The sequence below is a fragment of the Ctenocephalides felis genome, unplaced genomic scaffold, assembly GCF_003426905.1.
Source record: "Ctenocephalides felis isolate EL2017-DRISC unplaced genomic scaffold, ASM342690v1 CF-g0.4_SCAFFOLD_03571, whole genome shotgun sequence".
In the NCBI taxonomy this organism is placed as follows: Eukaryota; Metazoa; Arthropoda; class Insecta; order Siphonaptera; family Pulicidae; genus Ctenocephalides; species Ctenocephalides felis.
The window spans coordinates 7,176,076-7,192,091 of NW_020539725.1; the positions used below are offsets into that span (position 1 = coordinate 7,176,076).

Genomic DNA, 16,016 nt, shown 5'->3' on the forward strand with positions numbered 1-16,016 from the left:
ATGGCTAATATTATTAAAATCGTGTTATGATGATGACTATATCATTTATGAGCGTGATGAAAGGGATAATGTTTGCAAATTAAATCTTGCAGAACTGTGTGAAATCATACTTATAAAATAAATTCTACAGAAGTGTGTGTATGTATGCGAATATACTTTTTCGTCGACGATTTCAAGAACACGGATCAACCGATTTGAATGATTCAAAAAAACATTCGATTCCTATTGATAAGGAGACGTGTTGATTAGTTTTTGGCTAAATGCACGTATAGCTGTTTCAAACATACGGGGCAAAATGTGCCAAAAATGATAAATCAATTTTTATGAGAACGGATGAATTTCAATAATTTAAAAAAACATTTTACTTGTATTGACAAAATGAAAAACTGATTTTTTTTTGGAGGGCAGATTAATACGATATTATATAGAGATTATAAAGAACAAATTTTGTTTATACTTCTATAGGTTCAGTACCAAGATTTACAATGACTAATAATAGGTAGACTGCAGAGCGGCGCGAACGCGCTTTGATATTTCGCTACTAATACTAAAATGGCTACGCAGTGCGAATGCTACGAAAATAAATTTTCAAATTATTTTAGAATAAATATTATATAATAAAATTTTTAAAATTCTCACAAATCTTATTTTTCAAAGTTTTCGAAAATTTCAGAGCATTTAAATTGCGATACGAAAAGTGCCAGCAATTTACTCGACAAGACACCATGCCATGCAGCATTAATTGATTTAAAATTTTCGAGTTCAATAAATACGATTTCCAGATTATTAGATTAACTATAATTTCGACAAAAGATCAAATCCTTCGGGTTGATCAGAATGTTTAATGGTGATAATTATTTAATGTAATAATAAATTATGAACAGTAGCACTCAATTTGTTTGTCGAAATTTATTTTTGAATACCTATATCGTAAAAATGATTAATTATAACATATTCGGCACATAAGATTATACTTAAAAGGTCCAACAAAGATATGTTACAGTTTAATTTTCAAATAAAAGGATGAAAACTACTGACTGGTATCTTACAAAATGTTACCCGAATAATCAGTAAGTATTATTATTTCCATTGTAAATATGCTGTTCTTAGCTTATGCCAACAAAATAATAATGCTTCAATAGTTTAAGCATGGAACCAACCCTGTTACAAATCAAACAATTCAAAAGTTGCTTCAATAAATATTTCGATCGGATTATTTTTTATATTACCGATTATGTCGAAGCTGAAATCTTAGAAGTACTTTTACAATTCAAGGTGCATTCATTAATTTTTCTATTGCAAACATAAGATTACAAAGAAAATAAGAAACATAATGAATATATCATAAATGATATAAAATAAGCAAAGCAAAAACTTCATACTCGTGCTGTTAGTGTGTGATGAACTGTTACCATCATCTGAACTTGATCCTCTGGGACGTCCACGAGGTTGGTATTTCATTTGAACTTTACGATTTATGCCAGAAAAATGACCGTACCTGTAAAAAATAAGGTATAAATAAAATAGTGTTACTTTGATTATACTGTTAAACCAAATTATAAGCATAATTATAGAAAATAAATATTTAACAGAATTTAATAGCAAGAAATACCCAATAATAATCTTTGAAGACTTGCTCCACCGTCCATATAAAAATAATAGGTATAAGGTACAAATCATCGTTACAAGATTAATAAGTTGATCATAAAAATACTAATTTATCGTTTGATTTACTTTTAAAATCTCTCAGATTCAACTATGATAGTATCTCTGATAGAATCTTAAATACAAACAAAAGCTTAATCTTTTTGTTCATATAAATTGAACTTAACGGTATTCAAATTTGGGGACGGTATTCAAAAAATCGGTTTGTGTAATATTTTTAAAGTGTGACATATGTTGAAATAAAAATAAGAAAAATATTTTTAAATTGCGCCTGGTTAACCGTTGTACCGGCTTGGTACACATTTGGACCAACCGTCCTATAAAAACAATTAAAACTAGCTGTAAATGGAATTATGTCTTAAGGCAATTAGGGCATCGTGCCTTAAGGTAAATTGCTGCAACTTCCCGTACCAAAAATTATTATTTTTTTTAAAAACGATTAACATTTTTGAAAAAAAATTACTTCGAAAAAATAAGATTTTTGAGAAACTATAAATTTGACGAAAAATTACTTTTTTTTTAAAAAAAAAATTATTTAATTTTTTTTTTTTGAATCTTTTTTTTGAAAAAAATGTTTTCTTTATTTTGACATATGTTGGAAGATCTGAACTTTTTTTCAAAGCAATCGTACTTCTTTAAACTCATAGAGACAAAATATAAAGCGCGTAAGCGCCGCGTCGCTGTCTAACGGGTAAACATTGGTACGGAACCCATAGGAATGTAAACAAAATTTATACTTATTGTTAAAATCTCTATAAAATATTTGATAATTTGATGTGCATATGTCTAATGATCATTTTTGACCGCCAAATGGCATTTTTTTTTACTTTTTTCGTTATATCTCCAAAACCGCGAAACCTGCCCTTATAAAAATTTGATCAAATCTTCATCTTGTCAATACAAGTAAAATGTTTTTTCAGTTATTAAAATCGGACGCTCCGTTCTATTAAAAACTAAGGTACCGTTTTTGGCACTTTTTGCCCCAAATCTTCGGAACGGCTAGACCTACCTCCGCCAAAAGCTAATCAGCACGTCTCCTTATCAATACGGATCGAATGTTTTTTAAATTATTCAAATTGCTTCATCCGTGTTCCCGAAATCGTCGACGAAAATTTGTATCCGCACACACATACATACTACGCACACACACACACACACACACATACATCCAAAATATAAATTAATTCAGGAGTGATTAAAAGTATTCCGAGTGAATTTATTACACATGGTAATTGAAAACGAACGAACACGTTAAATCGGAGTATTTTCTAAAAGCAAATTTTCAACAATCAACAATTTTTATAATTGAACTAGTTTCCGTAGAACTTTGATAGTTTTGTATATTCATTAAGACCAAGTACTCTATCATCATACCAAGTAAATCGTCTAATTTAATTTTAACAAATATCAAAAAAACTACTCATTTTCTCAAACTTTGATAAATTTTTAAATTTAAACTACTTGTCGTAAGGCCGTAATATTCCAGTAAGTTCTATAAGACCATGATATATATCACCAAAAAAAGTTTCATAAAAATCGGCTTAGTTTTTTTTCCAACAGTTAATTACAAGAAAACGACTCGGTAGATTTTCACCTACAACTGATAAGTGTCATTCCCAACTAACATCTTTCGAACAGTTTTTGATTTTTGAAAATCGACTCAGTAGTATAAGCTTAAATATGGAGAAAATGTTTAACAAAAAAAACGGCTTGGCAGATCGTCACACAAAACTGACATACGATAGTCCTCATTGAGATACATCAAATAGCTTATAAATTTCTGAAATCGGTTCAGGCGTTTTTGAGAAAACGTCGATCAAATGTCTAATTTTGACAAATGCCAAAAAAATCATACAAATTTTTGCAAACTTTGACGAATTTTTAAAGTTAAGGGAGTTGTCGTAGGGCCGTAATATTTTAGAATGATCTATAAGACTATGATATGTACAATCAAAAAAAAGTCATAAAATTTTTTTTAACACTTTATTACAAGAAAAAGGCCTGGTCGATCTTTACGAAAAACTAATCAGCACGATTCCCAACCAATATCTTTCGAACAGTTTTTGAATTTTCATAATCGGTTCAGGATCGCGGACTAAAACGTGGACGAAAAATTCTTCACTTTTCTGCTATTTATAAAGAAACGTCTCGGCCGATCGTCCCACAAAACTGACAAACGATAGTCCTCGTCGAGATACAGCGAATGGCTTTTTAATTTTTGAAACCGGTCCAGCCGTTTTTGAGAAAACGTCGATTTACGGCAAAAAATCTGTTCACATACATACCCGCACACATATACTTTCTTCAAATTTGGTCTCCTTCGATTCAGAATGGCTTGAAACGTCGTGAAAACATAAAATTAGCGAATCGGATTTTTTGATGAAAAACAAACTTCTCCTTAGGGAAGTTAAAAATAAGCTTTTCAAAGGTAGTGAATAACTTAAATCATTTAAGTAGAACAATCATCATTTATAATTTCCAGATATAAAATATCTCTGACTTTGTCTCCAGATTAATTTCATGAACTATAATATAATATAATACATGACACGGTAAGCTTTTAAAAGTTGCAGGGAACTTAGTAACAAACTAAATTTGCATTTAACTTTATTTTTATAATTGTTTATATTTAATCAGAAATACATTCTATTTTATTCAAATTTATCAATTCCATTTGTGTCTGCAAATGTCACATATTTGAACAAGTGATGATTACCAAGTAATTATATAGAAAATAACATGTACGCAGAATATCAAACAAGTATCGTCTAGTCCTTGCACACCTAATATAAAAACTTATCTTATTATAAAAAAATAATTTAATTTAAAAAGAAAAGATACATGACATATATATAATAAATAAAATACACATTATGCCGATTTTCCAATATTAAATTTATAATTAAATTTTAATCAAAAATATAGTTAGTTGGTAAAAATGGATTTCATATCTTCACCTTGTCCTGGACATACTACAGGACCCGCTGGTCAATTATTTACATTGCTTATGCAATCAGTAATGGCTGCTCCTTGTAATCTATCCAATCCTGATATTTGGCCAGAAGATAAAGGCGATCAGATAGATCAAGGTGAGAAAACATATTTAAGGCAGAAGTTATTTCACAATAATTTTTAATAACTTGGTATTATCAAATATTTTTCAGTATTTTTTCATTATTTAAAGTTATTTATAAACATGATCGTAAGGTTGTAGCTACAAAAATACGAGTCAGGTCAGATACAATATTTTATCATAATTTGCATTATTATTAATAATAAAGAGTATTTTTTCATTAGATCTCAGCTTTCAATAGCCAATGATAATGATGGTTATTCAATGTAGCTAATATTTTTTACTGACTCCTAAATACTTTTTACAGATTCCTTGGTATATGATTTTATAGTTGTTGGTGCTGGATCAGCAGGATCTGTAGTTGCTAATCGATTAAGTGAAAACCCTAACTGGAGAATACTTCTCATAGAAGCTGGTGGAAATCCTACAATTTCAACCGAGGTTTCATTTTTGCTTTTTATATTTTTTCTACCAAACGAGTAAATATTCTATTTTTTTTTTTTCAAATTTATTTATTATTCTTATAATTTTACAGATACCTGCACTATTTTTCAATCTGCAGAGAACAGAAATCGATTGGGGCTACTACACAGAACCGGATCCTCGATATTGTTTAGGATATAAAAACCAGCAATGTTATTGGCCACGGGGTAAGCTTTTAGGAGGCACATCTAACATGAATGGAATGGTATATTTTCGCGGGAATAGAAAAGATTACAATGATTGGCAAGACATGGGTAATCCTGGATGGTCTTTTGAAGAGGTTTTACCTTATTTCAAGAAATCGGAAGATCTAAGGGCGCTTCAAGTGCTAGAGATAGATCACGGTCAATACCATAGCACTGGTGGTAGATTAAAAGTAGATAATTTTTTCGATGAATTGCCTTTAAAGAATATTTTTCTGAAAGCAGCGGAGGAACTAGGTTATGAAAACTTGACGGATACAAATGCATCAAAATATATTGGTTTTGGGTTAGTTCAAGGTACTATAGACAAAGGCACAAGATGTAGTACCGCAAAAGCATTTTTAACCAATACTACTAATAATCTGCATGTGGTAAAACATTCAATGGTTACAGAAATTATTTTGAATGATCGTAAGCAAGCAGTTGCCGTTAAATTTATCAGGAAAGGGCAAGTCTATGAAGCAAGATGCACAAAAGAAATCATTGTAAGTTGCGGAACAATAAACTCTCCTCAATTATTGATGCTGAGTGGAATTGGTCCTACAGAACATTTAGAAGAAATAGGAATCACGACAAAAATAGATCTGCCTGTAGGTAAACATTTAGAAGATCATATGTTTATTCCAACTTGGATCAAGTTAAATCAACACACATCCAAAGGTGTGTCACGTGAAGAATTTCTAGATCAAATATATCAAATGTTTCTTCATCATGATGGTCCTCTGTCTGGTATAGGTCTAACAAATATAGTTGGATTTATCAACACACTTGATGAAAAAGAATTATATCCAAATACGCAAATACATTTTGTTTATTTTCCTAAAAACGATACTCAATCTTTACCTGTAGTGACGAAAGTCTTAGGTTTTCTTGAAGAAACTAGAACATCAATAATTAAAGCAAATTTGGAAACCGATATTATTATGATTATGCCAAATATTCTAAACCCACTATCGAATGGCGAAATTAAACTGAAGAGTAAAGATCCATTAGATAAACCCTTGATTATCCCAAATTATTTTTATGAATCACAGGATATGGAAGTTGGTTTAAATGCTATACACTTTTTTGAAAATTTTTTAAGAACTAAAAACATGAAAGACATTCAAGCTGAGTTTATCAAACTAGACTTGCCAAACTGTAGACACACAGAATATTTCACTGATGATTTTTGGGAATGCATGATAAGAAATATTGGAACCTCTGAGTATCATATTACAGGAACTGTTAAAATGGGATCGGTATATGATTCGACATCCGTTGTCGATGCCAGACTAAAGGTTCACGGAATAAGAGGTTTGAGAGTTATAGATGCAAGTATAATGCCTAAAATAACAAGTAGCAATACAAATGCGCCTACAATTATGATTGGAGAGAAAGGAGCGGACATGATAAAACACGACTGGTCATATTACAATAAATAGATTCTTCTCATTTCAACATAATCATAAGTTTAACACACTATATGTACAACAGGTTTTTCAGTACATGAGCATGATATAATGTAAATATATATTACAATAATTAAATCTTATTTGTAAATTATGAAAATAAAGTCATATTGCCAATTTCCATATTTAAGGTGAAGAATAACTGTGTTTTTTATTTGCACTTTTCATATATTGGCAACATTTAGATCTATTCTGACCATTATAGAAACTCTTTTGATGGTCAGTGCAAAAATAATTCAGCGTACATCCACCAGGCCATCATGTCCACTAAACAACTTCTTCAAGCTTGTAAGCTAATAAGAAACAATTGATGTATGCAAGGGAGATAAAAAGAATATTTCAGTGGTTTTGTTGACAGAAGATTATGAGAGGAAAGCAGGAAAAATTCTCATTCCAACAACTATCACCATAGACAGTTTTTCAAATCTATAAATTTATTAGAGAAAAAGGGACACATCAATAACACCATATCATTAAAATTAAAAGCACAACACCCATTAAACCAAAAGTTTTATAGCCATCCAAAGATCCATAAACCCTATTGTCCGTTTAGAAACCATACGTAGATTCGCCTTATTAATTTTTATCAAAATGTTTTTCAGATATTTTAAAGAATGTCACCATAGATTCGCCTTACCGTTTAAATTTTTTTTCAATTAATAGAACACATAAAAAATAAAATAATTCTTCCTGATTGTTCCTTTATGATTTTTGACGTTCTATCTAAGAATAGATAGATAGATTTTATAGATGTAATCTAATTATTACGTCTATAAAAAAGAAATGAGTACAAATAGTGGAATTTACATGTTTACTTATAAGATTGAATTTATCTCCTGTTTTAGCCGATTTGATATAGCAAGATTTGGAAAGCCATTTTTTAAACTCATTACTTCCTAAATCATTCGTTTATTTCAGATATATCGATGAAACATTACTATTACTTATTAATAAATTTGGATAACAATCCGTTTTTAAATTCACACAAGAACTGGAACCTGATTTCTCTTTACATTCTCTTGACGTAAAACTCCTAAATAAAGAGGGTATTTGTTTTACAGATTGGTATAGTAAGATAGTTGGTTCGGGAAGTATATCAATACTTCCCTAAAACACTTGAACTTTCTGATAAGAAACCAGAGGAAGCTATTTTCGTTAATTTTCCATATCTCGACAACAATTTAACCAATTATCGAAAATAGCTTCTTATATTATATTATATATTATATATATATATATATATATATATATATATGCCGTCATAAGATTATACATTAAGTAATGTCTACATTACGATTGCCGAAAAGCTGCTGAGATGTGCCAGAAATTAATATAATATAAAATACAGTATATATTTGGCAGATAAAGTTATATAAGTTATGCGTGTGGTATTTTGCCTTACTTTACTAAATTATTTCACAATACAAAAAATAAATTTACTTATTCAAACAATTATTAAGAATATTCAATGTGTCAAAAATTCTTTTGTTTGACATTGGATATTAAATATTAGTTTAGGATTTGACAAATTAATTCACTTAAAATATAAAATTAAGTAATAATCAGGTCCGATACTACTTTGGATGCGATGCATGCGAAAAATGCGAGCGCACGCCTTAGGGGGCGCCAACACAAGATTCGGATATGAAATTTTTAATATAGTTTTTTTTTCAATATCATTCAAAAAATATATAATTTCTTTGCATCTTTTACTAATCTTTGCACAATATTTTTAGAAGTACGTTAAACATTTCACTTTAAAACAACAATTCGGCCCTTACGATATCAATTAGGAGAAGTTTAAGATAAAATTTTCGATATCTTAAATAATAAAAAAATTAATTTAAAACTAGTGGGGTGCATGGCATCGTGCCTTAAGGCAAATTATTAGTGGAACTTCCCGTGCCGTAATCAAAAAAATTTACACAGAATGTGTACACACTATTAAAATCTCTATAAAAAATCTGATAATTTGATGTACATATGTGCAATAACCATTTTTGACTGCCAAATGACATTTTTTTAAATTATTTTTATTGAGAGTCTATAACCGCTGGACCTGCCTACCCAAAAATTTAATCAGTTTTTTATCTTGTCAATACATGTAAAATGTTTTATGAATTATTGAAATCGGACGCTCGTTCTCTTAAAAACTAAGTTACCGTTTTTTTAGCACTTTTTGCCCCGTATCTTCGGAACGGCTAGACCTGCCTTCGCCAAAAACTAATCAGCTCGTCTCCTTAACAATATGAATGGAATATTTTTTGAATTACTCAAATCGATTGATCGGTGTTCCCGAAATCGTCGACGAAAATTTGTATCCGCACGCACGCACGCACACACACATACATCCATTTTTTCTAAGGTATGCCAAAATATTCAGAAACCTTTGAAACGTAAAGCTATATAAAAATTTTCATTTTTTATTTTTTTGCGATTGCTAACTTAACCTACGGGAAGTTAATAACCCAAGATGAAGTATCAGTGTTATGTTATGGTTATGTTTGATAGCGAAAGGCTAGATTTTTTTTTGCTCTATATGATTTGCTCAACAGAATAAATCGCATAAAATGCCCAAAGTAAATAAGTACTGAAATTTTTGGATGTCCTAAAAAGTTTGGATTGAAAATAAGAAATTAAAAATAGTTCGGTAGTGCGGCAATGATAGAAGACGCAACAATTTGATTATGAGCACCCTCGAATCGCCTCGATCTTCTAAATACATGTAAAATAAATATATTTTATGCATTTTTAGATTATACCTAATTGTTTGTATACTAATTGCAGAATTATTTGAAAAAATCAACGTAAATATTTATATAATTTTAACGATAAACTGTTAAAACAGGTAAAATAATAGGGCCCCCCGCTAGAAAAAAAGGCATGTGGGCGCTGAGGACCCCAGGAACGTCATTGGTAATAATGTATATTAAATTTGTGGGGAAATCAAGCAGGCTAGTATTGAGAGGAGAAAAACAATTGGATTTGTCATTTTGATATCGTAATATTTTTGATAGTCAATAAATTATATATTTTTTAATACAAGTGGAGTTTATACTATCATAATCATTTTTACTCCGACATTGGTGACCTACGACGATTGAATGAATGAAGACAAAGGAGTTTTATTTTTCGAGGATTTGAGAAATATAGATTTTGACGCAGCACCATAATCACTGGTCTTCAGAGACGACTTATAAGGCACGTCCAATCCTCGGTTCATCATAGTTAACGCACTAACTATCTGAACCGGACTTTCGTGGTTACTCATTTGGTATACCCAGACCTCAGTGTTTATTTCTGACAGAAAAAAATTATTTGGAGCCTAAACTTTTCATTGGAATGCAATTCAACCTCTCCTTGTCCGTTAACTCAACAAATCGTCTTTTGATGCTACCTCCCATTATCGGTGACAGCAATTAGTCAAAACAAATTATTTATTGGATTCCACAATTCTGGACTCTTATGTTAAAGAAACCAATGATTCTGAATTGGATAAAGAGCCAACTTCTTTCTCTGATTAGAACCCATCTGATACGAATGCAACGCCTGCAGAAATGGAAACTGTGCCCATAAATAACGCATTCCATACATTAAGTAATTCTGATATAACTAATGATTTCTGATTTTTATTCAGAATCTTATGCAGAGTATGGAGATGATGGAGGGTCGAATTGCCACATACGGTGGATCTGCTGACGAAACATGGAAATTTCTAATTGACCAGTACCACAATACTGCTATAATCTGCTTTCCCACATTTTTATAACGTGTTTCCCTGTATTTTCTTTTTAAACTGTGAGGTCAACACTGGGCAGGGAATGTGTGGGGAAATCAAGCAGGCTAGTATTGAGAGGAGAAAAACAATTGGATTTGTCATTTTGATATCGTAATATTTTTGATAGTCAATAAATTTTATATTTTTTAATACAAGTGGAGTTTATATATTATAATTACTAAAAACCGCAATTATTTTGGGTGGAAAAATCCAAGTTAATATTGTACTTTTACCGCGATACTATATATTAATTTTTTCAGAATTTGTTATATCGTTTAAAAAACTTCAATCTCCAATATAGTGTGGGAATTGAGACTCGTCATTTTATAAAGCAGTTCTATACTTAACATCGCTCATATTGATGAATATGCATTTTGGTGTGATGTGTAATTTAAAAACTAAACTCCATAACTCCATTTTAAATGGAAAAAAACTAAACTCCATTTTAGGTGGATGGTAAATATTGGTATAGAATATTAAAAAATTGTAGGCGTGGGTACAGGACAACGTCTGTCGGGTCATCTAGTATATATATATATATATATATATATATATTATATTTGTTATATATATAGTAATATGCTATAGCATATTTGTATACAGCATATGAAATATTTTTAGACGTGTATATTTTGACTAGATATTTATTTTGTATACACAAATGGTCGAAAGTAAATATTATCAAACCATATAAATTTACATTTCAATTTTTCCACGCAGTCATAGATTTGTTTTAACACTATTCGTAATTGTTTCTAATCAGAAAAAATGATAGATTCTATATCTTCGCCCTGTCCAGGTCATACTACCGGAGCAGCAGGTCAATTGTTCACTATGCTAATGCAATCGATCATGGCTGCTCCTTGCAATCTATCTAATCCTAATATGTGGCCAGATGATTTTGGAGATAATATGGATACGGGTATGGTCAGTCCAAATAACTACTTACTTTATTGAGTAAATATGGTTTATTTAATGAAAGTATCCAATTTCTAGATAGTTTAGTATTTGATTTTATAATCGTTGGTGCTGGATCAGCTGGTTCAGCTGTTGCTAGACGATTAAGTGAAAATCCTAGTTGGAGAATATTACTTATAGAAGCTGGAGGAAACCCAACAATTTCAACAGAGGTATGATAAGATCCTAATAAATTAATGTGATATAACTTACTATAGCATATAGTAAATATAATGTTTTTCAGATGGCAGGATTATATCTTAATTTACAGAAGACAGATATAGATTGGAGTTACTATACAGAACCTGATGATAAAAACTGTTTAGGATTTAAGAATCAAAGATGCTATTGGCCATTAGGTAAAGTCTTAGGCGGATCATCAAGTATCGATGCTGCAGTTTACTTCCGTGGATACGATGAAGATTATAACAACTGGGAGGCTTTAGGCAATTTCGGTTGGTCGTTTAACGATGTACTTCCGTATTTTAAAAAGTCAGAAGACTTAAGAGCACAGAATGTACTTGCAAAAGATGATGGCATGTACCATTCAACTGGTGATAAATTAAAAGTAGACAATTTTTATAATGAGGATCCATTGCAGAATATTTTATTTAATGCAGCAAACGAATTAGGTTACAATAACATTACTGATTTTAATTCTGCTACGCACACAGGTTTTGGATTTATACAGGGTTGTCTGGACCAAGGAACAAGGTGCAGTTCCGCAAAAGCTTTTTTAACTAATACTCCAAGCAATCTATATATAACTAAATATTCTAGCGTCACAAGAATAATATTAGATAACAACAGAGCAGTAGGCGTTGAGTTTCTAAGAAATGGGCAGCTATATCAGGCAAAAAGCACTAAAGAAGTAATCGTTAGCTGTGGTGCTGTCAATTCTCCTAAACTGCTAATGTTAAGTGGCATAGGACCTGAAACTCACTTGGAAGAGTTAGGAATTCCAGTAAACATCGACCTTCCAGTTGGGCAAAATTTACAACATTTATTTATACCAACATTTGTAAAAATATATCAAAACAATTCACAAGCAGTATCAGAAAAACTAAACTTGGATCAAATTTATCAAATGTTTATACACCACGACGGACCTTACACAGGTATTGGAATGACAAGCCTGGTCGCTTTTGTTAATACTTTAGATTCAAGCAATCCATATCCTAATTCTGAAGTATATTTCGTGCACATACCTCTGAACGATACACATTTACTGCCAGTCATAATAAATTTAGTAGGATACGTCGATGAAACAGCACAGTCGTTGCGGGATGCTAACGCCCAAACAGACCTTCTTATAATACTACCTTGCGATCTACACCCTCTGTCAACTGGTGAAATTAAGCTGAGAAGTGCGAATGCCATGGATCAGCCGCTCATTTACCCCAACTATTTACACGATCCTCAAGATATGGAGGTAGCCCTAAGTACTATGCATTTCTTAACGGATTTAATACAAACAAATAGCATGCAAAGTATTCAAGCAGAATTTCTAGAGATAGACCTTCCAAATTGTCGCCAGCACCAATACTTTACAGACAGCTTTTGGCGTTGTTTCATTAGTAATGTAGGGACAACAGATTATCATCCGGTGGGCACTGTAAAAATGGGTACAATTTTTGATCCTACATCTGTAGTAGATCCAAGATTAAAAGTGCACGGAATTTCAGGTTTACGGGTAATAGACGCAAGTATAATGCCGAAAATAGTTAGCGGTAACACAAATCCGCCAGCTATAATGATTGGTGAGAAAGGTGCCGATATGATTAAACAGGATTGGTTCATTTGATTAACCTAAATCAAAATGTTTTAACCAAATGTAACATATTTATATTTTTAGCTTTATAATAATACAAAGAATCAGAGTAATTTTGAATTAACTCAAAAAGTTATACAACTCAATTAACTAAAATAATAATATAAACTAATATTTGAAAAATACAAACAATTACAAGAACAAATGTTTTTATTACCTATTGAATGAGTATTCTTTTCGATCTAATGGCAATTTCTTAAGCCGTCGTTTGTAAGTTGATTACAAGTTCAATGCTAGATTTATTTGAAAATCAATTCTATATATATTTATAAGTATTTATTTATGAATACTATTTATAAATTGTTATTGTTCTTATACATTGGATAATAGCTAAAAATACCGCTTTACCCATAGATAAGAAAAGCTTTACCCTAACTCGGTTTTGTTTTTGATAACAGCGAGAAGTAAAATTATATTGCATTACATTATAATATATGAAATTTCCATGTATTAATGTTTATTTTAATTTTAACCAAATTTTATCTTACTTTACAAAACAATTTATTTTTATTAAGAGTTGTCGAACGCTACCATTTTGAATTTTCAGGTAAATTTTCTGTATTTTAATTTTTTTAATGTGGAATTAAAAAATATATACTACTCCTTTTACTGAAAAAAATATATACTTTTATCAAGGGCCCTCTACTTTCTTTCAAATTTTTGAATTATTATTTTTTTAATTTTAATTTTCATAATTCGGAATTAAAAAATGCATAAAAATGCTCTATTTCATAATAGCCATTTTAGTAATCAAATAATTTTCCACAACACTTTCAGTCAGTGAGTGTATTTTACTAAATTTTAATTCATATTTTCCTGACCTTGATGATAAAGAATGAATTTTACTTAAAAAAAAAACAATTTATTTTTATAAAGGGTTGTTCACCTCTCCCATTTTCCCATTGTACAAATATTTCCCAATGGTGTACATAAAGAGAAATTTCTAGAAAAATTTAGAGAGTTTGAATATTAAGATCTGAAGATACAAAAGTTTTTGATAGGAAAGTAAGTACCATACAAATCTATAGTAAAGCTGTAAAATTTTCCTTTCTCTCAATTTTTTTCAATCTTCAAACAATATAATTTAAAAATGAATGATCGGATTTTGAATGGATTATTGAAAAGCGCGGTAATAATATATGTATACAACATCTTATAACATTAAATGTGCTAATTCAATTTAAATAGAATCAGTTTCAGATTAGGTTGGCCACTGGCAAAGATTATTAATATGACCCAGCCAGGAACTTTTATATTTTGTGTGCTTTGAACTGGGTAAACGATTCATATATTTTTTGTTAGCTGCCTCTTTTACTTATATACCAATTTTGCAATCAATTAATTATTTTCAGTATGAATTGTTTAGTATAAAAATAACTATGATGGCAAAACAACGTTTGCCGGGTCAGCTAGACCTATTTATAAATAAAATATTACATGAATTGCAAAGGGTAGATGAAAAAAATCTAAAATTAATTTAACTAATAATGATGATTTATGGCAAATAAGATTATTTGCTGATTATGATTTCATCATGGTTTTTATTTTAAAAAATCAGAGGATTTAAGAAGATAAACTGCTACTAGAATAAAATATTATTATATTATGTAAAATAATTACATCTCGATCATCAAAACGCATTACTGGTCAGTTAGTTCCAATTTTCTCACAAAACAAAATTTTAATTGAAAAAATAATCCTAAAACTTTACCATATTATAATTAATTTTATTTGCAATGCAAGCAAATAGTAGAATAAAAAAATAAAAAGAGCAAAAGAAACTTGGCAATGTCAGCGAGTGTCATAATATTAATAATAGTTAGCAAACAAATGTTCATTTTACTATGAAAGTATAGTACGAAACTTCTAACATATATATTTCGCAAATTATTAGATATCTCAATATTAATTAATATTTAATAGAAACAAATTAAGCGTTAGAACCGGTATAAAGAAGTAAAAAATAAACAAAACAACGTTTATTAACGCAAATATTCTGATAGCGATATTAACATTATTTTGTACATACAAAAATATTTACTTTAAAATTATGTTTGAACAATTAATACAATGAATAAATTTGCACAAGTGATTGTTAATAAAAATAAATCATAACATATCAGTTCTTTTAGAGTTCCACCAAAACATTAATGTTTTTTTTAACAGTATATTAAATGTTTTAGTATAATTTTATGAATTTGGTTTCAAGAAAAATATCCAATGATGGATTTTTATACCTCCTCATGTCTTGGACATACAACAGGTCCAGCTGGTCAATTACTCGCAATGCTAATGCAATCAGTTATGGCTTCACCATGTAATTTATCAAATAGCAATATCTGGCCAAAAGATTATGGGGATTATATGAATTCTGGTATTTATATAAATATATTATTATGTAAATATAAAACTATACGAATTGACAAGTTTAATTTAGAAATAGTTTTAAAAATAATATTCAGTTGTTATTACACAAAATATCTTTTGCCAAAAAAATTAAAGTCATGAAATTTATAATATATTCTAACTTGGCTGATATAATTTTGGTTCTAATATCACAGTTTAATTAAATTAA

General features: G+C 29.9%; 1 protein-coding gene across 1 annotated transcript in view; it reads right to left on the minus strand.

Annotated features, from left to right (window-relative positions):
- The window catches only part of LOC113385528 (inositol hexakisphosphate and diphosphoinositol-pentakisphosphate kinase-like), a 73,758-nt gene that overhangs the window by 10,120 nt on the left and 47,622 nt on the right, over positions 1–16,016 (minus strand). Inside the window, 1 exon segment of the mRNA XM_026623382.1 lies at positions 1,383–1,498. Within this exon segment, the coding sequence (XP_026479167.1) occupies positions 1,383–1,498 (116 nt within the window).